The sequence below is a fragment of the Coffea arabica genome, chromosome 7e, assembly GCF_036785885.1.
Source record: "Coffea arabica cultivar ET-39 chromosome 7e, Coffea Arabica ET-39 HiFi, whole genome shotgun sequence".
NCBI lineage: Eukaryota > Viridiplantae > Streptophyta > Magnoliopsida > Gentianales > Rubiaceae > Coffea > Coffea arabica.
In genome coordinates this window covers 2,051,796-2,077,374 of record NC_092323.1, presented here as the reverse complement: position 1 = coordinate 2,077,374, position 25,579 = coordinate 2,051,796, and the positions used below count along the sequence as shown (strand labels likewise).

Sequence of the window (25,579 nt, the reverse complement as noted above, 5' to 3'; positions counted from 1 at the left end):
GCTGGTCTAATCCCTTTGTTGTTGTTGTTCACCCTTCACTCCTCGGAAGAGGATTTCCTACTTACCTACAGGCACTGGGAATCCCTCATGGACCTTGAGGAACTAAATTCTGCTGATACAACTTGCGCAAAGTGATACATAGCTTAAGACCGCGTCCACCCCAGTATAATTCTTATGCTTACGTGCAATTGTTCTTCAAACAATAAAGATGTGAATGTGCATACTGCAATAACTATACCAGAGACGCTACAACCCCTTTCTATTGATTTCTTTATAACTGTTTTGAGAAAAAGGAAAAAAAAAAAAGAAAAAAGAGAGAGAACGTTTCCCTTAACATTGCAAAGAAGGCCGTCTGCTGCTGCTATATTATAGCTTGATCTCTAGGAAAAATTGAACTAAATGGTACAATTTGCTCAACCGGGCAAGAAAATTTCAACACCAAGCATCAAAGCCCAGGTTGTAAACTCTTATCATGCATCTCCGATCTTCTTCTTCTTCTTTCTCGAGGCAAAGCTACTTGGTCCTATTTCCAAGGACATTCTCTTTGTCCTGTAAATCAAAAACACGAGATCTTGAGCACTTTGACAGTTAAACAATCATCTAAAACCACATTTACCACTCTGAAAAAGATGATGTTGGTTTTCATTATCATGTTTAGTAAAAGAAAAGGCGAATATGGAAAACATAATTCCTTGTTCAATTTCAGCTTTTCATATCACCAATCTCTGTATATTGGAGATTGTGGACCTTTCTCCAATATACAGACTCTGCCACGTAAGGGAGAGAGAATACGCATAAAGTAGTGTAAGAAACACAGACAGACCGTTTAGTAAGCTCCACTGCTTCCTGTTTATCATCTTCGGTTCCTACATCCGGTGAAAGAAACCAATGCAAGTTTATAATCCTTAGCGACTTTCAAAAAGCAGAATGAATAATATCAATCTCAGCCAGGAAAAGATATGTTGTCTACCAACGTGACAATCATGAACAGTTTATATACTCCTCAGGAGTTAATTAGCAGGCTCTTAGTTGAACAAGTTATGGATATATACCTTCTCCATCAGCATCATCATTTTCTGGCCCCGACTCTGGATCAGAGGCCCACCTATCACCTCCATCATCATTGTCCCAACGTTCTCCCAGTGGTGGCATCCAGAAATCTTCTTCTTCCTCTGACTCACTGTCCTTCTCGGAAACATTTCTTGCTTCAGAGATAACTTCAACAACAGTCTTATCCCGATTCTCCTCCTTTTTCTTCAAACCATCATCCTTAACCTTTGATTTCTTCTCTGCCTTTTGACTGTCATCCTGTTTCTCCATCGCTCCATTTGTTATGCTGTGTCCTAATTCCACTTTTTCTGTTCACAATACCAAATGAAGAAGATACGGTTAATGTCCAGAATGGAAGTGATCCAATAAAATGAGTGTAATACACAACAACTTCACATTTTACACAGGTAGCTTCCCAGGCATTCCAAATATGAACAGCTGTCTCGTGTAACAACAGGGTAAACTAAAACAGGACAAACCTAGCATGTTGAGGAAACGTTTGCCGTTAATATGCTTCCATATATGCTCTTCTGATTTGTTGATAGTAAAGCCCGTTAGCTTGCAGATTAGCTTCGAACTACAAGAGGGAACCCGAAAATTACCAAAAAGGTTTACACAGGTATCGGGATAAACCAAGCATAAAAAATACACAATCTCAGCCTTAGACTATCCGAGAATCAGCAATTAAATTGTTCATAATAAGACGAGGCAAATCATATTTGCATTCCAAAATAATCCCTTGCGAGTCCACTTTCCTTCACGTAATAAAATATTTGAGTGAAGCGCCAGAAGCCATTATTGAAGTGCAAATTCACTTGCCTAAGATAAGAGCCAGAGTCGCAGCAAACATTTAATTTGAGCATACAGAAATCGCAACCCCCCCCCCCCCCCCACCCACACAAACAAACACACAAAGAAAATAAATAAATATATAAAATTGAGAGCTTTGACACTACGAGTTCCGTGGGGAATCCAAACAATCGAGTTTGCCACAAGGGAACTGCTACTTTCTTCTGCTATATAAGAGATCCCAGAAGTTAATTAAATATAAAAACGAGAAAGGAAACCTTTATTTCATGTATCACTAATACATTATACAAGCGACGAGACAGACGGAGGAAATAAAAATGCTGCCTTGGAAACAAAATTATCGTCAAAGTAACAAACTACGATTCATCCAATTCACTAAGCTGCACTGGCTAGCTCTGGCGATGCCAGAATATGTACACATACGTTCTAAATCAGCTAAAAGAAAATCCCCACAAAACTGAACTAAGAAAACACAAGTAATTAACAAAAAAAAAAAAAACCAATCTTGCAAATTTGGACGCAGTTTACACACGCATGGAGATTCTACTAGCACAATCAAAGCCAAACGAAAACACGGTTGGGAGAGGTAGAAGAAGGGCAAAAATAAAAACAGAAGAGGAAAGCGGAAACATAATGAATGAATGAATACCGGGACAGAGGATCGTGACGGAACATATTGAGAGGGGGTTTGTTACTGGAGAGAGCGGCGTCGATGAGGCCCAAGCGGCAGTGCTTGGTCTGAGCATAGGAGTCTCTGGCATGGGCCGGCAGCTCGTGACCGGTCTCCACGCACTTGAACCGCCCATTCTCCAGCTCCTTGAAGCTCGGTGGCCCCAGAAGATTTTCCCCTTCTTTGCTTGATTCCTTCGTTCCTTCTACTTTGCCTACCTCTCCTCCTTTCTTCCCCATTGCTTTGCTTGCTGCTGTCAGCCAAAGGTGTTATTTTTCACGCAACAAAATCTCTCACTCTTTTCTATTCTATTCCACTTAGGGCTCAGTCAGAACTCAGCAGTTGGAGGGCGGCGGTAGCAAAATATTAGCACCGGTATCAAGCATGAGTGCAAACGAGGTCGTTTCGGTAAGTGTATGTTTTTTTTGAGGAACTAGCAAATGCTCAAATTTACAAGTTTATGTCTTTTAAAAAAAAAAATGGGATGATTTCAGAGACCTCCTCTGACATTTATACCGATTACAGCTACCTCTCTCTAGAATTTGAAAAATTACAAAAACCTCCTCAAAAAAAAAAGTAGCTTTTTTTTAAGCAGCTTCTTGTGCCACAATCTACAAAAACCTCCCCTAAAAAGTGTGTTTATAAAATATTGAATCAATCCTCAATAGCTTGTAGATTGGCTCAAATCAATGTTCAATTTTCATCGCATATACTATTCACTCTTACAGAGTTATGGGAAATTCTTGCAAAAATCGATCCAAGTGGAAATCAGTTTAGGATTATGCATTATCGAGAACAAGAAAAATCTACTCATAATAATTTACCGAACTCCATAGGCAATCGGCTTTTCCGTAGCAACATCGGCTTCTCCGTGCATCTAACGTGCTAGGTCTGGTTGGGACGCTAGACCGGGCCGGAGTGGGATTAGTCGGGCCGCCTTTACGGATTTGACCCGAACACCCACTCCGTCGACAAAAAAAAAAAAAAAAAAAAAAAACTCCATAGGCAATCAAATACCAAACTTTAGAGTCTGACAATGATGAAAAAACAAGGGCATTGATGATTGTCCTGAACAGAATTGGCTTAAACTAACGAACCGCCTTCATTGGATGACACAGATATGTTATCCACTCATCACATCTTCTTCATCGTCCAGAACGAGAAGCTTACACATTGTTTCAACGCCATTTTAAAGCCAAGGCGAAAGCTAGTTGGCAAGTTTTGAAAATCAAGATTCAGGGATTTTTATGAAAAGTGAATTAATTGAAGAAATTGTGACATTACCATTGCAAAATTCGAATTACCTGTATCGACTAACGCGGAATTACTGCATATAAGCCCCTATCTTGTGAGCTGGTATACAACAAGCATTGAGTATCCTTTACTTGTTCTGATCGATTGAAATTAGATTTTGATAGATAAGTACATCGGAAGTTGAGCGGACGCAAACTGCTGCTCCTCCCTTGACACATAGATCTAATGCGTCCTGCTATTCAGTTGCAAGAACATACGTAGATAGGAGACTTGCAAGAACATATCTATGCTGTTTAAGTTGGACAGGATTCACGAACCCCCCTTACAATCTGCTGCTAGCATCATCGGAATAACACGAGTGCTTGGTGCAAGCAACAGCAGTTGTCAACAGAAGTGAAAGTGTTTGGATGCCGCTCCTTCAGCCTGTATTATTGCCATGATTCAAAGCTGCGGTCCCAGTGCGAACCGTTTCACATGGGTCACGGTCTCAGCGAGACGCAGATTTTTGAAATATTTAATATTTTAAAAATTATAAAACATATGATAAACAAAAATAATAAAAAATTCGTAAAAATAATAAAAATTCGAGTTGACTCGGGATGACTCTGCCATTTTTATCTCGGCCAAGTTTTCGGTGACTCGACCGAATTCTCAGCAATTCATTATTTCGAAATCATCTCGTCCTGATATCGGAACAAAAGGCACCATTCCGGCCGAGTCGTCTCAGTCTCGGCCGACTCTTTGAACCATGATTATTGCTGATCACATGCTAACCCCCAAGCCGCATATTTCACAAGGCTTAATGATCATGATCTACTAGTAACGCTTGCAAATAAAGTGTCAGTAAATGATTAAGTTACCAATTTTTTTTATGTAAGCTAAATAAAGTATGGGAATTTTGCATTCCAAGCATCAGTTCACTTGAAATGTGACCGGATAGGACTTTTGACGGTGAAAGCAGCGTCTGCTCTCCATGAAATAATTATTTTGAGTGGACAGTGACATTATGGAGACATGTACCAATTAAGACTAATTTGATGCACAAGTGGAGATCACTTCCATTTCATTATATGCATAAACCACATCAAGACGCCAACCACTACAAGTATTATCTGCCACAGATTTTTAAGACGTCTCTCTTACCTAATCTCTAGTATGTCAAACAACAACTTCCAGCCTTAGTGCTGTACTAGAATAGAAATTAGTGCACTAAAAGAATGATCCGTTTATTATTATAGATCTAACAGGTTGATTTAATGGTTCATACTTTGTAAAGCAACCAATTAACCTGTACCTGCTGCACCATTATGTACCGTTTAAATGAAAGCTTTATATTTTCTGAGCATAATGTGTACTGCTTAATTAGCAAAATCCAATGGGAAAATGGAAAGCTTTTACTGTGTCAGGACGCAAATGTTCTCCTTTTTTCTTAACTTAAGCTGACTGAAAATTAAGGATTGAGATGGTGGAAATGGTGGCCTTAGCATAGAAGTACATCAACTTAATCTAGAAGTATGTGTTTTCTGTGTGGATCCTGAATTGATTTTGTGGCCCGCAATGTAATTCTGCCATCGTGTTTAGCAAGTATATAAACAATCATGAACACCAAATATGATAAGCTCCTAGCTAGTATATTTCAGAAATAGAGGGTGTAATTGAATAATAATGACAAGGAGTTCAATGAACTACAGTCCCTGAGTTAGTGCCTGTGCTTACCAAGCATACGAGGCCTCTATAAATACTTTCCAACGAATGATTTAAGCTACTCAGAGCAAGAAACAAGCAGCAGAAATGGAGTTTTCAGGAGGCACAGTATTCCCTGTGATGTTACTTCTGTTATGTGCATTATTGATATCCGAAGGCCAGAATATGGCGGATTCAACATCATCATCGTGTGATTACCCTGCAATATACAACTTTGGCGATTCGAATTCGGATACAGGAGGGATCGCAGCAGCATTTTTCCCAATGGCAGCACCCTGCGGTGAGACGTACTTCCACAGGCCTGCCGGAAGGGCCTCTGATGGCCGCCTTATTATAGACTTCATCGGTAATAATTCGTAGAATAATCTTGACAAGAATAAACTAGGATTGAGTTATGAGCTTTCCGCATTTAATCTAATCAACTGTGTGCCTAAAATGGTTGTTTGAACGAAGCTGACCACCTGGGGCTACCGTTTCTCAGTCCATACCTGGATTCAGTCGGGTCCAATTTCCAGCACGGCGCAAACTTTGCAACGGGAGGGGCAACAATTCGGCGGCAGAACGAATCATGGTTTGAGACCGGCGTAAGCCCGTTCCCTCTGGACATTCAGGTTGAACACTATACTCAGTTTAAAGAACGATCAGCCTATTTTTACAGTCAAGGTACGTAGCCCGGGACACTCCAAAATTAATTAAACCCAACTATGTTATCTATCTTGGATAATGATGATCAAGACAAATTGCACGCTACATGATTCATTCTCTGATGGATAAAAGCAGACAAGGTAGCATCCGATAAAAGCAGGCTCCCAAAACCGGAGGACTTCTCCAAGGCTCTATACACGTTTGACGTAGGCCAAAATGATCTCGCCGCTGCTTTCAGAAAGATGAGCTGGGAAGAGCTCAGAGCTGCGTTACCGGACATAGTCAACCAATTTGCTAAACAAATCCGAGTAAATTAAATTCCACAGCCAGACCATTCGAGAAATGATCCATATCTGCCAAGACTTGCAAATTGTGACAGCGGTAGTTTGTTTTTGACAGGGTATGTACGAGAGAGGAGCAAGAGCAGTTTGGATACACAACACGGGTCCCATCGGTTGCTTGCCGGCGTCCACGGTCAAAGTGAAAAATCCACCGCCGGGGTATCTGGATGAACATGGGTGTATCAAGAGCCAGAATGATGCAGCCATGGAGTTCAACACACAGCTCAAGGAAACGGTGGTGCAACTGAGGGCAGAGCTGTCAGGAGCGGCAATAACCTACGTAGATGTGTACAGTGCAAAGTACGGATTAATCAGCAACGCAAAGAAACATGGTATGTACGCATGGAACGAGCATCAAAAGTCATAAAAAAAAAAAAAAGGCTGCAAACATAATAATAATTATATCTCTTTCATAAGCTATCACGATCACTAAGAAAAATTCACTCAAGATGTGTGCGTGCTCTGGCCGCCATGATGGTACTCGTCTTTGTCTGCAATTTGAATAAATCAGCTCAACTCACTGCAACTGAAACATTTTTTTTTTGTTTTTTATAATAATACTACTTGCGTTGATTAAAGAAGATGGTGACCACAAGTAAAGTAAACACAAAATTCAATTAGTAGCAGTAATTGTCAATGATGCATCATGTTTTGTGCTAAATAGATATATATACCCCGTGAATCCATCTCTGTTGGAAGACATGATGATGAATTCTTTCTTTATACTTTTACAATACTAGTACTGCACTAAATAGTGAAAAACCCAAGCCCATATCAGATGATGCATATATATATATATATACGTATGGGGGGGATAGTAGCTAGGACCAATTGAATTAGGAGGGAGTACTAAAGAAGAAGAGTAAACTGAAATTGGAAAAGACAAGACAGGATTTGAGGAGGCTTCCAAGGTCTGCTGCGGCATTCATGGATTGGAGAATGATGTGTGGTGCGGGAACAAAGGGATTGTGAACGGCAGCGAAGTGTACGGAGGTTCCTGTGCAGAGCCCGGGGGAATCATCAGCTGGGACGGAGTGCACTATACTGAGGCTGCAAACAAATGGATTGCCAACCTCGTACTCAATGGTTCGCTCTCTGACCCGCCACTCCCAATCGCAAGAGCCTGTCATCCCCAAATCTGAGCTGCTGCTGCTCCTCCTCCTTACCATCTTCTTCTGCACCCTTAAAACTAACACGTAATGTGATATAAGAGGTAGTTGTAAGTAAATCTTTAGTTAGCACAGACATGATTGATGATACCACTACTACGTTGCTGTCTTCGATCATCCGGCCAAACCAAACACTCTTATATAACCACTACGTTGTTGTTCTCAGGATGTACTATTACGTTTGAAAAATAAAACGAAGAAGTCTTAAAAGAGATAAGAGTTGGGAGAAGCAGATGGTATCCCCTCTTTTCTTCCTCGATTAATAGCCAAAAAGACCAAGAGCCGGTCAAGCACATCGCACGTTATTCCTTTCTTTCTTTGTTTTTTTTTTTTTTGAAATTCTATTTATAAAACGACTGCAGTAGACTTAAAATCATTTTAGGTTGACTTTTTCTATCTATAGATTATTATTTTGAACGAAACTTGGTGGTTTAACTATTTATTAATTACTCAAAAAATTAATGAAGGAAGTATATGGTCTATGGATATTGGGTCGTCTCTCAACTCCAGCAAGAAGTAACACCAGGCCCACGCCTCTTCCGTACATCCAGGAACCGCTCGATCAAATCCCAAATCCCAAATCCCAAATCCCAACGGCATAGATTTGATACCCATATTGATATTATACCATCTTTATAAAATTACATAAACCCCACCTACCACCGTGGCCTCCAAGAAAACTTGGCCTTCAAGCAAACCAACTCTAGCAGTAACCGAATCAATTCCTCTGCCCATTTCCAATCAGTTCCTCCGTCTTACCATGAAACAGTAGTGCTACTACTTATTACAGTAGTATATACCATCGTCCTCCTCTCAGTCTCAGTCTCAGTAACCAGCCAGCGCTGATACTCGTCTAAAATGTGGTAAACCCCATCCGTCCTTTCTCCAATATTCACAGACCCCTTCTTCTTCTTCTTCATCATAATCAACAATCTCTCCAACCAACTTCTTCCAATATGGCTCCTAACCCCAGTTCTCTCCTCGGCCCACCTGAGATTTACCGACCACCTCCCACCACAAGGCCCCCGCCTTCTTCCTCCTCCTCCGCCAAATCCGACCCCTTCATGGACCTTATGGTCGCCAACTTTAACACCCTCGCCGACAATCCCCCTATGGGCTTCACCGAAAACTACTCGGCAACCTTTCTTTCCAGCGGCAACCCTTGTTTGGATTTTTTCTTTCACGTGGTTCCCAATACCCCGCCAGAGTCCCTCACCCAACGCCTTCAACTCGCCTGGGATTTCGATCCCCTGACGACCCTTAAACTGATTTGCAACCTCCGCGGCGTCCGCGGCACTGGAAAATCTGACAAGGAGGGTTATTACGTGGCCGCACTTTGGCTTCACATTCACCACCCTAAAACCCTAGCCTGCAACGTGCTCGCCCTCGCTGATTTTGGCTACTTTAAAGATTTGCCCGAGATTCTTTACAGGCTTCTCGAAGGAGCCGATGTGCGAAAAAGGGCAAAAGACGAGCGGAGAAGTAAAACAGGGAGGAGGGGATTCGGATCATGCGCCAGGAGGAAAAGAAGATGCCATCCAATTTTTGGCACCAGAGGAGGAGGAGGAAGGGCAAGGGCTGCCCCTTTTTCCAGGAAGCCCAAGAGGAGTGGGAACAAGGAGGGCGCCCCTCCCAGGGAGGCCAGAATTCTGGCTAATCGGCAGCAAGTTGAGATGCAGAAACAAATGGCCAGGAATCAAAGAGAGGAGAAGAAAATTAAGCAGGCCAAAATGGCCGTTGAAAGGTATCGCCGCGACCCAGATTACAGATTCTTGCACGAACGCGTGTCTGATTTTTTTGCAGAACGCTTGAAAGCAGATTTGGAGTCGTTGAATTTTTGGGAATTGAGCAAGATAAGCCTTGCTGCCAAGTGGTGTCCCTCACTGGATTCTTCCTTTGACAAATCGACCCTCTTATGCGAAAGCATCGCGAGAAAGGTGTTCCCCAAGGAGTCCTATCACGAATACGACGGGATTGAGGATGCACATTACGCTTATCGCGTGAGAGACCGACTGAGGAAGCAGGTGCTGGTTCCCCTGCGCAAGGCTTTGGAATTGCCCGAGGTCTACATTGGCGCTAACGACTGGGGCTCCATCCCTTATAACAGGGTTGCATCCGTGGCTATGAAGAATTACAAGGAGAAGTTTCTGAAACACGATAAAGAAAGGTTTGAGGAGTATCTGTCGAAGGTGAAGGATGGCAAGGCCAAAATTGCTGCTGGTGCATTGTTGCCACACGAGGTTATTGCGGCTTTAAATGATGGCGACGGTGGCGAAGTTGCTGAGTTGCAATGGCGGAGAATGGTGGAGGATTTGGCCAACAAGGGAAAATTGAAAAACTGCCTTGCAATCTGCGACGTTTCGGGTAGCATGTCCGGGGCACCCATGGAGGTGTCTGTGGCTCTGGGGGTTTTGGTTTCTGAGCTGAGTGAAGAGCCATGGAAAGGAAAGCTCATAACGTTCAGCGCAAATCCCAAGCTTCAGAAGGTTGAAGGGGAGGATTTGAGATCCAAGACGGATTTCGTGAGGCATATGGAGTGGGGGATGAACACCGATTTTCAAAAGGTGTTTGATTTGATACTGAAGGTGGCAGTGAATGGGAAGTTGAAGGAGGATCAGATGATTAAGAGGGTGTTCGTTTTCAGTGACATGGAGTTTGACCAGGCTTCCGCCCATCCTTGGGAAACTGATTACCAGGCAGTACTTAGGAAGTTTGGAGCAAAAGGGTATGGAAATTGTGTGCCAGAGATAGTTTTCTGGAATCTCAGAGACTCAAGGGCCACACCCGTCCCCCGAGATCAGAAAGGGGTTGCACTTGTCAGCGGATTTTCGAAGAATCTGGTTACTCTATTTTTGGAGGATAATGGAGGATTGAACCCAGAAGCCGTCATGGAGGCTGCAATTTCTGGTGATGAATATAAGAAGCTAGCGGTGCTGGATTAAGATGGGCTGCCATGGAAAATATATGAGTATTAAATAGCGGTAGTTACTTTTTCTACCTGTTAGACGTGTACAAATTTTCTTCTAGAGGCAATGAAAAAGAAATCTTGAATTCCTGTCTTTGATTTGATGATTTTTTTCCCCCTGTTTTGCACTTATTTTATTTGGGGTACTTTTCATTGATAATTGACATACACTCGGAAGTATTAGTAAGAAAAAGAAAAATTGATTGGTGCTAGGATGCAGCCAACAGGAATTCATCATTGCCTGCAGAACCATATGCCAGGAACAACTTCACATCCGAAGATATACACTGTTAGATTCACAGTACCAATCGCTTCCAGTAGCCGACGAGGACGACGACTGCTGAAACGCTAATATACAACAATTGACAAGCTTAAACAACAACTCCGCGTGAGTAACCGTAGGATGCCCAATAAATAATAAAAGCAGATTTCCCCTGTCCACTTAAATAGCCGTAGGAGGATGCCCAATAAATACATAAGGCAGATTTCCCTTGTTCCCTGTACTGCGTGAAAATTATAGACAAGTGTGAACTATGTTGTACGTTCACTGCCGATGTCCGTCTGGAAGAGCGACCACCCTATGGAAGGGTACCGACCGCTGAGGTAAAGATCCGTCTTCCTCATCATCGTCAAATTCAAGTATATAGCTGCCAAACAATCATTGAAGCATATTACTATAATCATTTCCTCGGAATAAATCAAATCAGGCCTCCCTATGGATAAAGCATTGGTGCCAAGCACTACAGGGAAAGGGAAAACAGTCTGAATTTACAAACACGCTTAATAACTACTAAGGAATCATCCTAGCTAGTCAAAAGACAACCATGAGCTCTTAATTCTTCAAAAAATACTAGATGACTACCAAAATTGGATAGAGATAGTTACTTACTCGTCAGTTTTTCTCTGAAAATCAATCAACAGCAGAAGACACCAAATCCCATGCAAGTTGTAGAAAGAGATGTCAACACAAGATTAATGGGCAATCATGCTGCTATTGTAAAATGCACACAATGTACCGGACTAATGAAAACCACATAGGCAGAATTTACCTTGCGAGCTTGAACTACAGTTGCTTTATACAGGGCAGTGGTACTTGGGTAGACAGCCAGAACATGTTTTCCTGCTGGAAACTCTTGAGCGCTAGAGGGATCATTCCGCTTGGGGAAAGGGATAATATGTGACATGGGTAGCTTGTACTTCCTGAAAGAAGTAAAAATTGGAAATATGTCATTCTGATCAAGCGAACCAGCTCCAAATCAGTTGAACAAACAACCACAATCAGGACTTAAAGAAAAGAGACTGATGAGTAACTCAAAAGTATACATGACCAACTAAAAGTATTTTGAAAGGCAATGAGACTTGCATAAACCATTTTTGAAGCTCCAGAATAATCCAGATAAGAAAATGTTTCATCATGGCTTAATAGCTTTAAAAACAAAAAGACAAAAAGAAAAAGGAAGTAGCATTTGTCATTTGATGCTCAGTTTCAAATTGAATTCAACAAAATGACAATACAATGGATTCTAACTGTTATTTTATCGAGAAGAAATGTTTAAAAAATCATTATTTGAGATACATGCCTGTGCAGATACTGTGGTATCCAGTGAATTATGTGAGATACATGCGAAAATCTTCTTGTTTTTCTTTTGTCTATCATGCAACTACAGCTGGTACATTAGTCAAAAAAAGGCATAATTCCTCATGAAAAGAGATCATACTAGACTCTAGTATAAGATAATAAAAAGCAAAAGAAAAATGATAGTCCTTGACTGTAGAAGAAAAAGATACAAAATAACTCATAATTAAATAAGCGAATGCAAAAACTTAGTCCAATTAAAAGGCACCAGAGAAAAGTTGAATTAGATATCCTCAGATAGATGGAAATAAAAGGAACCAGGTTTGCTACCTCTGCCCGCCACCCTCCTCATCGTCACCAGGTTCTTCATCTAGGACTTCAAATCTGCATATATAGTCATCAGAAGTAAGAAAAAATGCATACGAGATGGAGGGAGGAAGTAAATTAGATGAGATTTTCGCTTAGTTTTGAACTTTTGAATTACTCAAGAAATGAAAACTGTGACACTTCAAGAGAAGATGGGGATTAAATAGATGATCTTTCCCCTTACTGTTGTACTTTGTTGACCTCTGTAATGATGAGATTAAGACATTTCCAAGCTAGTCTCAGAAATTGACTTACTCTCTTGTTTCTCGGTCGAAATGCGTTACTTTAACTATAAACCACTCATCTTTATCAGCATCCTCTAGGGTGACCCTAGCTGCTACCTGGAAAACATACAAGTTTCAAAGAACTATTGAAAACTTATTACAAGAAAGAATAAATAACATGTTAGGTTGCTGCACAAAGTTACACTAGGACAAATGCAAAAGAGACTATCATGTCAATGAAAATAATACTCAGTTCGTACTTGTTCACCCTTCAAACTAGCAAGAGCATCAAGGTGATTGCGCACAGAAGGTGTCAATCTTGAGACATCAGAGTCAGCCTTCATACGTTTTTTTTTCTGCTCACTGCCCTCTGTAAGTAACATTAAACAAAAGTTTACCAAGAAAGAATGAACCTCATTGGCTATCAAAAAAGGTTACTTTGAATGCAAATCAAAGCTAAGAGAAGCTACATAATCTCAAAAACAAAATACCACAAAAGATAAGATGACCACTTTGACTAAGAAGCATTACTTGATTTTTAATGCTCATAATTCACTCACTGGGGACATACTCACATAAGTCATTTTAGCTTAGAATTATACCCACTAATAGCTTTCTACCAAGGGGAAGATAATTTTTTCTTTCATATTTCCTAGTTATGACTTTGCAAAGTTATTGACCTGGGTTGAAAATATGTTTGATCTAGCGTTTTTGGAAAATTTGAGCTTAACCAAAAATCAAAAGGCAGCACGGGTCCCAGTTGCAGGCTTCTCCATTGACACTGTTAATTTCAACTTTCTCTCTTTTCCTATTATTCTTCTTTTCAATTTCAATCACCATTTTGTAAGCCCCAAAGCAGGTTAATTTCCTCCTCTGTCTACCAAAACACCCAAAAATGAAATTTTTATTGGTGAATGCAACAGTGCAAACTTAAGGCAGCATAAAGCCAGAGCAAGTTCTTAGATTATTTACTTACAATCATATATCAGTAGCATTAACAAATATACATATCCTTTGTCACTTCTGGGAGAGTAGACATACCTATCCTTCTTCGCTGTTGCCCTGGAGGTCCAGTAAGTATTAAAGCATCAAGTTGCCCTAACAACTGATTGGAGATACTGCAACCAAACAAACAATGATCTAGGTTCTTATATTTGCACATATAGAAAACCCAATTTGAGAAGAATTCATTAGTTACTATGAAGTATCTACATAGAATAATCCATGGCATACTACATCCTCCACCACCAAATCAATAGCATGTGAATGGAACCAAAGCCTTTAGATATATCAGCCTATCAACAGTGATTTAAGTTGGGGGTAACATGCAGGTGCACAAGGAAGAAAAAGAGCAAGAAGCGGAAATGATAGACATACTTCACTTCACTCTCTGAAAGATCTTTGGCTCGAGTATATAGCATCTTGAGCCTTGAGAGTGAATCATCACCAGGCTTCTCAACCACCTCTGGAGCTGCATGGGCAAGTAAAAAAGTTAAACATTTTCTGTATATGCTTGTGCAGAATCTTTTAAAACAGGTGAAAGAATGGAGAATTTGCAAATAATCCTTTTGCAAGAACATAGGTTGTTAGTTTGATCCCATGGACTGTATAATAGCGAAAATAGCCGCAAGTTATGTATCCTTCAACTACCAGGAACTAATGTTGTGCTTGTCAACTTCAACAAATTAGAGTTCACCAATTCAACAAATATCTGCATTATATCATATTTCCTTTCCTCAAAATGCCTTATCATAGAGTGGTGAAAGCAATCTTATTTTGACTCTTTCTTCCACGAATCAGCATAATGAATCTGTGAAAAGCTTTAAGAAGGCATAGAAGCCATTGCCATTGGGAAAAGATAAGATATTGCGTCTTTTTATTCAGATCACTTCTTCAGATAATGTAACTAAGTTGCCATTGAACCAGCTTCTGTTACATACTTTAAGCCAACCTTGAATTAGGTCAATCATTGAAGTATGCCAAGCCATTTTGTAAAACGACATTACTTCCTAAAGAAACAAATTCCTATCGAATAGAAGAGATGTGTAAAAATTGGCTCCTATCCAAAATTAGCTCATCTGGACCAAAAAACATAAAGCTTATAATTTGTCAATAGCTCTTTGAAGTGCATTCAAAATCTTTTGAGTCATAAGCCAAGTGTAGCATCATGATATAATAAGTGTACATCGTCTGGCATTGGTTGTCATGTGTAACTTACCTGATTAGGAAGTTTGACTCTCTAAAATGGTACAAGACATTGAATGCTTTGGTAATATGATGATATTAGGGTCCCAAGAATTGATGGCACGACGAATTCACTGAACCATGAGACAAAAATCCAGTGTAAACTCTCCCAAACTATGCAAGTGGGACCTAACATACATTAGCTTCGAGAAGCAAAATTGCAAGTCCTACTAGCAATGATATCATCAAGGTAAGTGCACAAAATGCTTGCTCGCTTTTATGCACATATGTTAAACCCAGAGGCTTGAAAGATGTAAGCATGCACGTAGATATGCCCGTCAGAGTAGACTTCAACAGCAGCTTTGAGCAACTTTGTCGTTGCTCAATTAAACATTAATGGTTCAATTGGACAAAAAATATGTTCTATTCGGTGGTCATCAGCAACTTTTGTCCTAATTATAATCCCCTAATATGATTCAAACCTATTCGAACTTGCAAAAAGACGACAACAACCATTCTAGATAACGGAATGATTGAAAATATAATTTCTACAACCAGCTTCAAGAGTTAAAAAAGGTTAGCCAAAGCCCACCTGCAGCACCAACAACTAAAAATTATTCAGCTCAAATCTATTTTCAATAGATAAGATAACCCCGATAAATAGTAGTATAAAGGTGATCTCCAGGAATGTAGCCCAAGTAAAGGATAGTTTGATGCATAATGAGAACATTCTGGATATTTCGATCAAAAAAGCGGTAGGAGCGATAAATAGCAAATGACCGGAAAAAGGGGTTGCATAATAACAGTGTAGAGGTAGACTTTACTGGCTTGTAGCTTCTTGTGCATCTTATTGATCTCTTGAAGGACTTCCTCTTGCTCCTTCCTCAACCGATCGAGCTCCTTCGAGTTGTCCAGTATTTTCCCAATGTCCGGCGACGACATCCCTCTCCCTCGGAGATCGTGTCAGCTGCCCCTTCCAGAAGTTTCGCACGATATCTCAGACTACTGATGATTATTTTGATATCATTTATTATTTTGGAAATTTTAACGTTACTGGGAAGAATAACTGAATCAAGAATCAGACAAGGGTTTTTGAAGACGGATTCGCCTGAGAAGTTCCAGTAACGTGGCTCCTTTTTTCCTCCCTTTTTTTTTTTTTGACCTTTTCCTTTGTTATTGTCTATTTTGGAGCAGTAAGTAATCAAGTGGTGTTATGTAAATATTTGGCAAGGGTGGTTTGGGAAGGACGAAAAGAGATAAATAGATATTCTGGTCTGGTCTCCAAAAATCACTACTGATTAATTAATGTAGGAATCTGCGTTGGTAATTATGGAGAATTAAGCAAGGACGTTAAATTTGATAACGAGCGGCTCCGATCAGACGTGATATATACTTACATCATCGCTGCCGCCGCTGATCTGCTGCATTGGTAATTATGGAGAATTAAGCAAGGACGTTAAATTTGATAACGAGCGGCTCCGATCAGACGTGATATTTACTTACACCATCGCTGCCGCCGCTGATCTGCTGGTTGTAAATTGTTATCTCCGGCGAAAAGTACTAGTAGAATCAGTAACTTTGTTTACTCCTTTTTTTTTTTTTTTGCTTTTTAGTTTTTATGAATATCTGATTTTATGATAATGTATAATTACTGTTTACTTGTTCTTGTACTTTCGTAATCCTAAACTATAGGGCCTGTTTGGAATCTTAGCATGGGGATATTTTCAACCCCTAAAAAAAAAAAAAAAAAAAAGCATGGGGATATCTGTAACGGAAATGGGTTGTTTCGACTTTTGCGTCACCCTAAGAAGACGAGTCGATTTTATTTTTAAGCTTAAAAAGAATTACTTTTTTGATTAAGACAAGTGATATTAGCGTTTCACATTAAAAAAAAAAAAAAAAAAAAAAACCTCCAGACACTCGACCCTTTTCTTGATATTGTTGAAAATGGCATGAAAACCCATGACTTTTACTCTCTGACAACTTCAATGTCAAAATTACTCTCAAGTCATTGATTTAATGACCATTTTGCATTACTTTTATGGAGACCATTACACTACTATTGACTACAAAATCCTTTTTTTTTCTTTAAAGAAAAACACCAACACTGTTTTAAGCTGTAAAAATCCACTTAAAAGGATAATGAGCAAGCCCAAAAGTAATAAACAACTGGGAGATAAAAATTCTAGTGCTTTTTAGTCAAGGACTACTATATAATTGCTCATTGCGATTAGCAAATTTTAGCATCATTAGCTGTATAACAATTTAAAACTAATTTAAAAGTAGGCAAAACTGAGTGAATTCAAGAGGTAAAGTAGAGAAAGTCACTAGTAACCTATAATATTTTGTAGGTTTTTCGTCATTTTTTTTTAAGCAGAAAAGAATGGTAGAGCGTTTGGAACTTTTTTTTTTTTTTTTTTTAGAATGCCAATATCATTTACCTTTGCTAAAGAGGGTGAAAAAAACCGTAGGGTACACTTGTTCCATAAAGCATGTGTTTGGTTAGTTCAAAATTTTTAAAAAATATTTTGCTTGTATCATAAATATATTTTTCAATTCACTTTTTTATTTCATATATATCATATCACAAATAGTACTACAGTAATTATTTCAAATAATACTCTATCAGAAATTTTTTTGACAAAAAAAAAGCAAATTGAACAAATTAATGTTATTTTGTTCTTCTATTGTTTACTATTTTTTACTTCCTATAATATACATGCGACTATTTTTCTTGGCAACGCAGCGGAGGAAGGTTGGGATTTTGCATTCTCCGATGGTTGTAAATTCCATGAGCTGTCCTTACACTTAAATATCCCGCGAGAGCAGCCATCTATTTGGATTTGTCATTTTTTCAAAAACAAGTTTTTCAAATACAAATACTATAGTAATATATAATAAGTCAAAAAATATCTCATCCATACAATATATTAAATATTTCAAAAAAATTTTATAGTAAAATTTTTTTTATATACACTATTACAGTAAAATTTTTCAAAAACACTCCAAAAAACAGTTAATCCAAACGGAGCCGATTCATTTTTCTAATTTGAGAATAATAAGCAAGCTATGTATAAATGTTCATATATACTCTGTTTCCTTTTTATTTGTAGAGCACAAAGCAAATTTCCCGAATAGTCGTTCAACTATTTTACTAATCCACGTTTCGGTTCTCCATCTTAAAAGTGGAATGGAATGATCCTCCATTGTTTTGTAGTGTTTCTCAATTATTATTATTATTTTTTATTTTTTTCAAATCATTCTTAAGTTAGTAATTACAAATCACGATCTAAGGTAACTACTAAGTAATTTTGTATCTACACAATTAAGTTTTTCATTAAATTCTTTGCGTGTCGATTTATAAAACTTAAACTCAATTTCACAAAAATAATTTTCACAAATGTTTTCTTTTATTAATACACATGTCTAGTGTACATTAACCACTAGTTATTGAACAGACAAAAGTTGTGTTTTCAAAAGCACTCATTTTAGATCCATAACAAATTTTCACAAAATAATAATCATACCCTTTAATGCTCAAATCCGGGATTCGTCCGGAAAAGGGTGGATTTGTCATTGCGGGAGATTTTTGCGGTGGCATTAAAACAAGTCCGATGGGTTTTTTTTTTTTTTTTTACTAAGAGACGTCCAATCAGTCCTTTGAATTTCTCACTGGCTAGTTTGGGTCGAGAGAATTTGAGTGAAGGGGTGAAAAAAAAAAGAGTTTGCAGTTTTCTGTTGATTGGACATTTTAAGTGCAGGTAAAAGCAAACAAACGGAGAGAAAGCGGAGGATAAAAACTCATGAAAATGTCTGCATTAAAGGCGAGAGAAATTAAAGGAAATTGAATTTATTGCAGTAAAATAATTTGAATTGTCAAATTTGCCTCTTACACTAAAATCGTTAATTTTAAATTTGAGGGTGAATAAATCAAATACAAACATTAGTAATATATATATTTATAAAAAAAATTTCTTTTGCCGCTTTAAACAACGTGGAAGGAAGGTGTCGTCATCTGTCTTTCTTAACTTAGAGTTTTCTCTCATTTTCAATTGTCCCAAAGTAGGCCTATGCGTCATGTGGGGCAATTACGAATGCATGGAAATGTTCTCCACTGTGGCCTTGTTTGGAAGGTAAGTTTTTGCCAATTTTTTGTCAAGTTTGTTGCTACAAAGTTTTTTAAAAACTTTAGTTATAGTAATTTCAAAAAAATTTCAAAAATTTTAAACTATACATCTCAAAATATTTAAAAATACACATTTTAAAAATTTTTTAAAAAACTTCTACAGTAAGTTACTGTAAATTTTTAGACAAACACCCAAAAAATTCACTTGTCAAACAGGAAGTATCAGGATTACTCTTTATTTTTTTCCCCATTGACAGAATATTCTTTAGTAAAAAAATAAGTGCCTAAAAGAACAAAATCAAATACAATTATACATAGCTTGACCTATAATAGTAGGTGCCCTATTATTTCTCCCCTCCCATCCTTTGTGTAGAGCAGTGTAGGTCTATCGTGTTTAACAAAAAGAAAAAAAAAAAACATCTACTATTATAGGCAATTTTCAAAGTTTTGAAAGAATGTAATAATTTGAACAAAGAAAAAAGGACGCAATAATAAGCCAAAAAGTTGCATCCAAACGAACGAAAACACGATCCCATGGATACGGGGAATCATCAAATTCTAAAGTTAGCTAATCTTTCCCCAGTCCCACACCGAAACATCGGAGCCCTACAAACACCAAAATCCCAAGTCTTGATTTGCCATTCAATGGATCCCACCACAAAATTTTCCATCAAAAAGTGGGTTAAATAAGTGTTGTAATACATGCAAGCATTGCCCCGACAGAAGACTTGACCTCAATTCGGTGGAATTATCAGGGCGTCATTATTAAACACCGTGCGATTGTAATCTTAAACGCCTGATTAAAGAGGAAGAAAGGAAAATAAATTTTAAAAAAGAGAGAGAAAAGAAAAAATTGAAGTCCATTTGCCGTTGTGAGACAAAAATTTTTCTTTTTCTTTGATAATTCCATCCATCACTAAAATAAAATTGTTCTCTTCCCGTTCTTTTACTTCTATTCAAGGATTGTTCGTTGCCCCAGGTGGACATCAGATTCTGAGATTAAGTTGGGCCAGCTCGGCCCTTCGTTTTCTTTTTATCGGTGAACTGAGGATCCAGATTTTTCGAGGAGATTCAGGTCCCTCAGGTAGTTTACCAGACTGGAGAAGAAGTTTGCAATTCCACGGTGTGATTCTTCCGTTCCGGCCGAGACTTTTTGAATTTTGTTGACAGCTGGCAACCTTGTAAGCAAGAAAAGCTTATGCTTTTGACTGTTTATGCATTTATGATTAGCACCCTGCTGATACTAAATAATATACATTTTGGATTTGACAATCGGTAAGTTAGTATTATACCATATTAAGATCCGGAAATTTAGAAAATGGCACCATGATTTTTACTCTCTCGTTGGCTGTTCCGATTTGCAGAGTTGATCAATTAGTGAATTTTGACTGCGATTATTAAAAAGATACCATTTTTACTGTGATTATTAAAACGACTCCTTTTGATTAGAGGATTATGTCCAGTTTATTTGGTTTCCTATGTGTTTTTAGTGAAAAAAAAAATGTATAAGGGTTGAGGAAAGGAGATTCCATTTTGGTTAGGGGAATTAATTATTCACTGATATATTTAGTCAAAAACACAAAGAGTTGGAAAAAAGAAAAGGTCTTTTTTTTTTTTTTTAACATAGCAATATTTAAGTTTCAGGGTTGATTCAGATGATGCCATGAGGATACGAATTTCTTTTCTGGAGGAGCAGAGACCTGGAAGCTGATTGGCATGCGCAGTTGAAGTTTCACTGTTTTGGCATTTCCGCAATTTTGCTTTTACAGAATGATGGCATATATGGGGACTCCTAGGCGTAACAGGTTCAGTGACTTGTATTTTTTCTTCCCTAATGGACAGGGTTTTTCTTTAATGTTCCTGTTTGATGAATTATGTTGCATGGTTAAAAGAAATCATAAGGATTAATTCTGGTGATTAGAGTGTTCTTCCTGAGTTCCTGTCTGAGCATAGCTACAACTGAAATCAATGACATATTGAGGATTGTTTTTACCTGTCTCAGCATAGCAACACTAATTCTGATATGTTTTTACCCATTAACCTGGCTGCAGCTTGCACGTAAGAAGACCAAATGAAACAATGAGGCTGCTTGTCACAACCTTTGTAGGAATTGTTTTTGGATTCTTTTTAGGTGTATCCTTTCCGACAATCTCATTGTCTAAGGCATGCAACCACTTTCTTTTTCCCCTTTTTTGGTTAATAATTTCCGACTGTGCCTCATATCATAGCTATTTAAATCTCTCTTTACTTTCCAGGAATTCACTCAACTAGTTTTTTTCTTTTTTCTTATGTTGCAGATGAACATAGCATCAAGCCTTTTCCCGTCCATTGATCTTACTTATATTGAAGATAAGTACTCTGGGATCTCAACTCAGGCACTGTTAAATGTCTGGTCCTCTCTTAAGGGTAATAGAGCCAATATGCACAAACTGAATGGCACAAAGGTATGCAATTATCGATGATGGTGACTCTATTACCCTTACTCTGATAAAATCACTGCTAATGTTAAATGTTTCATTTGTCACCTGTGTTGCCATGGGGCTGTCTTCCATACATTTGCTCACATAAAGCGGCGGTCTTTCTTTTTTTAAAAAAAATTTATTCTCCAACACAACTTTGTAGATGCAATATTATTGTTTTTTTTCTGCAACTCTTGCCAACATGTATGGAATACATCACTTTAATCAGTTACGGTCATATTTCCAAGTGAAGTTCTCTAGACATGAAAGGCATAGTTCATATGATCTGATACTGGTGATAGTTAGTTTTCTATTATTTTTCTGGATTATTACAAAACTTTCATTAATCTCAAAAACTGTGACTATAAGCATGAGTGGAGAACTTCTATGGCAAAATAGAATTTCTGTACATTGAGTTTTCAGATATATGGTAAGTTGAACTTTAACTGCTGATTCACTTTGCCACTGCATTTAATGTACAATGATATATATTTCTGTTATATTTTAACAAGCACAAGTGTTTTGGTCTTCAGTTTGCATCTAGAGTAGCCCAAGATTTATTTGAAAAGCACAAGTCTGGTTCTAGTTGATTACTAAACTCAGGACTGTAGTCTAAAGTCTCATGGAAAATCTGACTTTCAGTTCTTTGAATTCACAGGTAATCTCAAATGGTTCGTTTATCTTCATTTGAGAGTCTAGAATTCCAGTCCTTAGACAAGTCCGTGAAATTTTTATTGTTTTTTTGAGTTAGCCCAGTCCCTGGACAACTCATGGATCGTATTGAAACTATCTCCGCTTCTGAGAGTTGTCCTTTACCTGCCATGAATTTAAAGAAACAAAAAAATAGACTAAATTGAAATAACACTTTAAGACTTGAGGATCATAATGGGAATGCCTTGTAAATTGGAAGCGTGTCATCATTGTATTTTGGTCCAGTGTTCAATTTTCAAGTGTTATAATGTAGATTTGGTCTCCAACAAATCCTCGAGGCGCTGAGAGACTTCCCCCAGGTATCATTGCATCGGAGTCTGATCTATACCTCCGCAGATTATGGGGTCTACCCAGTGAGGTGCGTACCTATAATCCATTTATCATCGAACAGGAGACCCATTTTGTCCATATTTCTGGGTGTGTTCAACATTTTCTTCCTGCTACTTTTTCTCCCTCCTTCCATGATGAGTCGATGACCTGCGAAGTCTTATTTTTCCTCACAAAAAGGGAAAAGAAAAAATGGACTGCTTGTAAATAATTTGTGGAAAATGAAGACCTTTTGGGTACTGAAGGAACTTATTAAAACTAGGAAGGTCATTTTTTATGCAGATTTCTAAGAAATTCTAGAGAATTGGAAAACATAGGGTACTATCACTGTGCAAGATAATGTGGAGTTCAAATGGCGTTAAAATACTTAAGAATGTGCTATTTAAGGGCTTGCTGAAGTTGAAATCAAAGTGAATATAAGAATCGTTCTTAGTGCTTCACAAGAATTTACTTTGAAGAAAACATTTCTTGTTAAGAAATGTTGTGTGCAATATCATTGCCAGAATGGCATAAAACTTATTCTTCATCATTCTCTTGTGGAAATTCTTCATGTTACAATTCAATTGGTTAAACATTTTTTATGTTCTAATGGTAGTTAATGTGTATGTGTGTGTATGTATATATATATCCATTTCGTGCAATTGGTTTAAATTTAGTTACAATATATTTCAGGACTTGATTATCAGACCAAGGTACCTTGTTACCTTTACTGTCGGCTATGAACAGAGGAAAAATATTGATGCTGCTGCCAAAAAGGTTGGACATATTCTTTTGCTCTTTTCCCATCTTCTCTTCCCTCTTCTTCAGCCTTTTATGTGTAAACCATTATGCTTTCGAAAATCAAGATATGCACTTAGTGGTTGTTCAATCCTTAATGATTCGTGATAGCTGTCAGAGAACTTCACCATTTTACTGTTTCACTATGATGGTCGAACAAGTGAATGGGACGAATTTGAGTGGTCTAAGCGGGCTATCCATGTTTCTGTGCGGAAGCAAACCAAATGGTAAGTTGTGCCATGAGACTTTATGGTTTAGAGCTTTTAAAGATATATGATGTAGGGCCATGGAAGTCTCATGTTTTCTGTGGTGCAAGGTGGTATGCCAAACGTTTTCTGCATCCTGACATTATTGCACCTTATGACTACATATTTATTTGGGATGAGGACTTAGGAGTGGAGAACTTTGACTTTGAGGAGTAAGTTCTGCAAAATCTAAATCATGCTGTGAGTTAAACATTTGTTTGTGGGATGCAAAGTTGAATATCAGTAACCGTATGCAGGTATATAAAATTGGTAAAGAAGCATGGTCTAGATATTTCGCAGCCTGGTTTAGCACCAAATAGTGGATTAACATGGCAGATGACCAAAAAGCGAGACGACACTGAAGTTCACAAGTACCTATGCATTTTTCTTTAGATGTGTTTTCATTTGTCAAACCAGGTGAATTTACTGCTTTAACAATTCAACTAATAATTTGCAACTTTTTTTTACTACTTGCAGAGAAACTGAGGAAAGACCTGGTTGGTGCACTGATCCTCATTTGCCCCCATGCGCAGCGTATGTAGATCAATATTCACCATTATTACAAATAGCTGGAAGTTTCTTTTTCACATCCCGTGCAAATTATGTATGAATTTCAATTTCCTTTGGACAGATTTGTTGAGATAATGGCACCTGTTTTTTCTCGTGATGCTTGGCGCTGCGTCTGGCATATGATTCAGGTCCTAGATTGTATTCTTGTTTCTCTTCAAATATCCTATTCGTGTCAAATTGATATCTGTCTAGTCCCCTCTCTCAGCACCCCTTCCCTCCCTTTGCCCTTATAAGGGCCTAAAACCTCCTTGTATGACAAGATAAGGAAAGAAAACCTGAAAATAGTTACCTTCTGTAATTCCAGAATGACTTAATCCATGGATGGGGTCTTGATTTTGCTCTTCGGAAATGTGTAGAGGCAAGTATTTATTTGCTTTTGCAACGATACTCATGTTCCCTTTGCTTTAGTAACATATTATAGCATCACTTTCTCATTGTATCTTTCAATTGAAATAGCCCGCTCATGAGAAAATAGGAGTGGTAGATTCTCAATGGATTGTGCATCAAACTGTTCCTTCACTTGGGAACCAGGTTTTTTCAAACTCCTCTGTGTTATGATTTAATTTATGTCAAATTAGTGTGGTGACATCTTTGTTTCTTCTGACAGGGCAAGGCAGAGAACGGTAAGGCTCCATGGGAAGGGGTAAGCAACAAGTCTATATCTTGTTTGTGTCTTTGATGCTCTCAACATACAACAGCATCTTGAGTCTCATTCAGCCATGTGCCTTTGATTCTTTGATGTTTGTTTAAATGGTGTTTTCTGAATTGGAGTAGTTTATAGTGCACGAGGCCAAGGAGTTTTTGAGTCGTCTTGCCAACTCCTTTCACGGATGGGCAAGAAGGGAAAAAGAAAGAGAAACTTGATATGTAGGCTTTAAGAGGTCTCTAGTGAATTTTGATGTGTGCTGAAGTTCGTTACTCATTGTTGCTCAGGTAAGGGAGAGGTGTAGAAGAGAATGGACAATGTTTCAGGATCGCATGACTGCTGCAGAGAGAGCCTATTATCTGGCAAAAGGAATTGATCCTCCTAATTCTACTGCGCGTTAGGTGAAACATTTTGTACAAAACTTTGTAATTATCCAGTCATTTTTTCCGAGGTTACAAACCATCAGGGTAGGAGCTCCAGGGAGATAGAAAACAGCAAGTTATAAATTTGTCTGATTTAAGTCCCTTTTTCGGTGAAGTTATAGTGAGACCAGCTTGCGGGAGGAACTAATTTCTTCTCTCTTTTTTTTCTAAATATATTTTTTGAGCAAAAACTATCTTCTTCTAGCAACCTTTATTTCTCCGGTCAGTTTCATTGAACTGAAGATTTTCGGAAGATCCAGCCACCGATGGTGTAAATTAAAATGTTCTCAACTAATCTCACGTACGAAGACTTGAATTGAAAAGCGAGGATGCCAAAA

At 38.3% G+C, this 25,579-nt stretch overlaps 5 protein-coding genes across 9 annotated transcripts; 3 read left to right on the top strand and 2 right to left on the bottom strand.

Moving 5' to 3' along the window:
• Positions 1-242: 242 nt before the first annotated feature.
• LOC113722968 (uncharacterized) lies at positions 243-2,991 on the bottom strand. 3 transcript variants are annotated; one of them, XM_027246220.2, is made up of 5 exons: positions 2,510-2,991; positions 1,530-1,627; positions 1,053-1,358; positions 824-912; positions 243-549 (listed from the first exon to the last, which is right to left on the bottom strand). In XM_027246220.2, the coding sequence occupies exons 1-4, from the start codon at positions 2,767-2,769 to the stop codon at positions 854-856; spliced, it is 723 nt and encodes a 240-aa protein (XP_027102021.2). In that variant the 5' UTR covers positions 2,770-2,991; the 3' UTR covers positions 243-549; positions 824-853. The 3 variants fall into 3 exon arrangements, with proteins under 3 accessions (XP_027102021.2, XP_027102020.2, XP_071915676.1); XM_027246219.2 differs by having other exon boundaries at positions 824-866; positions 2,510-2,987; XM_072059575.1 differs by lacking the exon at positions 824-912 and having other exon boundaries at positions 2,510-2,990.
• Positions 2,992-5,218: 2,227 nt separating this feature from the next.
• On the top strand, positions 5,219-7,760 carry LOC113722970 (GDSL esterase/lipase At5g14450). The gene is made up of 5 exons (XM_027246221.2): positions 5,219-5,834; positions 5,942-6,151; positions 6,269-6,441; positions 6,533-6,806; positions 7,366-7,760. The coding sequence occupies exons 1-5, from the start codon at positions 5,576-5,578 to the stop codon at positions 7,614-7,616; spliced, it is 1,167 nt and encodes a 388-aa protein (XP_027102022.1). The 5' UTR covers positions 5,219-5,575; the 3' UTR covers positions 7,617-7,760.
• Positions 7,761-7,985: 225 nt separating this feature from the next.
• On the top strand, positions 7,986-10,702 carry LOC113722969 (uncharacterized). Its single transcript, XM_072059648.1, has one exon. The coding sequence runs from the start codon at positions 8,600-8,602 to the stop codon at positions 10,583-10,585; it is 1,986 nt and encodes a 661-aa protein (XP_071915749.1). The 5' UTR covers positions 7,986-8,599; the 3' UTR covers positions 10,586-10,702.
• Positions 10,703-10,823: 121 nt separating this feature from the next.
• On the bottom strand, positions 10,824-16,201 carry LOC113722972 (SAGA-associated factor 29 homolog A). The gene is made up of 9 exons (XM_027246222.2): positions 15,783-16,201; positions 14,152-14,245; positions 13,816-13,892; positions 13,035-13,144; positions 12,806-12,891; positions 12,515-12,568; positions 11,658-11,808; positions 11,498-11,511; positions 10,824-11,255 (listed from the first exon to the last, which is right to left on the bottom strand). The coding sequence occupies exons 1-9, from the start codon at positions 15,898-15,900 to the stop codon at positions 11,153-11,155; spliced, it is 807 nt and encodes a 268-aa protein (XP_027102023.2). The 5' UTR covers positions 15,901-16,201; the 3' UTR covers positions 10,824-11,152.
• Positions 16,202-19,605: 3,404 nt separating this feature from the next.
• Positions 19,606-25,413, top strand: LOC113722973 (uncharacterized). Of its 3 annotated transcripts, XM_072059483.1 has the most exons (15): positions 19,606-20,265; positions 20,729-20,889; positions 21,136-21,247; positions 21,382-21,528; positions 22,508-22,612; positions 23,254-23,337; positions 23,470-23,585; positions 23,675-23,776; positions 23,861-23,974; positions 24,081-24,137; positions 24,235-24,301; positions 24,478-24,531; positions 24,630-24,704; positions 24,781-24,816; positions 25,107-25,413. In XM_072059483.1, exons 2-15 carry the CDS (start codon positions 20,855-20,857, stop codon positions 25,218-25,220), a joined length of 1,218 nt encoding a protein of 405 aa, XP_071915584.1. In that variant the 5' UTR covers positions 19,606-20,265; positions 20,729-20,854; the 3' UTR covers positions 25,221-25,413. The 3 variants fall into 3 exon arrangements, with proteins under 3 accessions (XP_071915584.1, XP_071915585.1, XP_071915586.1); XM_072059484.1 differs by lacking the exon at positions 22,508-22,612 and having other exon boundaries at positions 19,987-20,265; XM_072059485.1 differs by lacking the exons at positions 19,606-20,265; positions 21,136-21,247 and having other exon boundaries at positions 20,751-20,889.
• Positions 25,414-25,579: the final 166 nt, after the last annotated feature.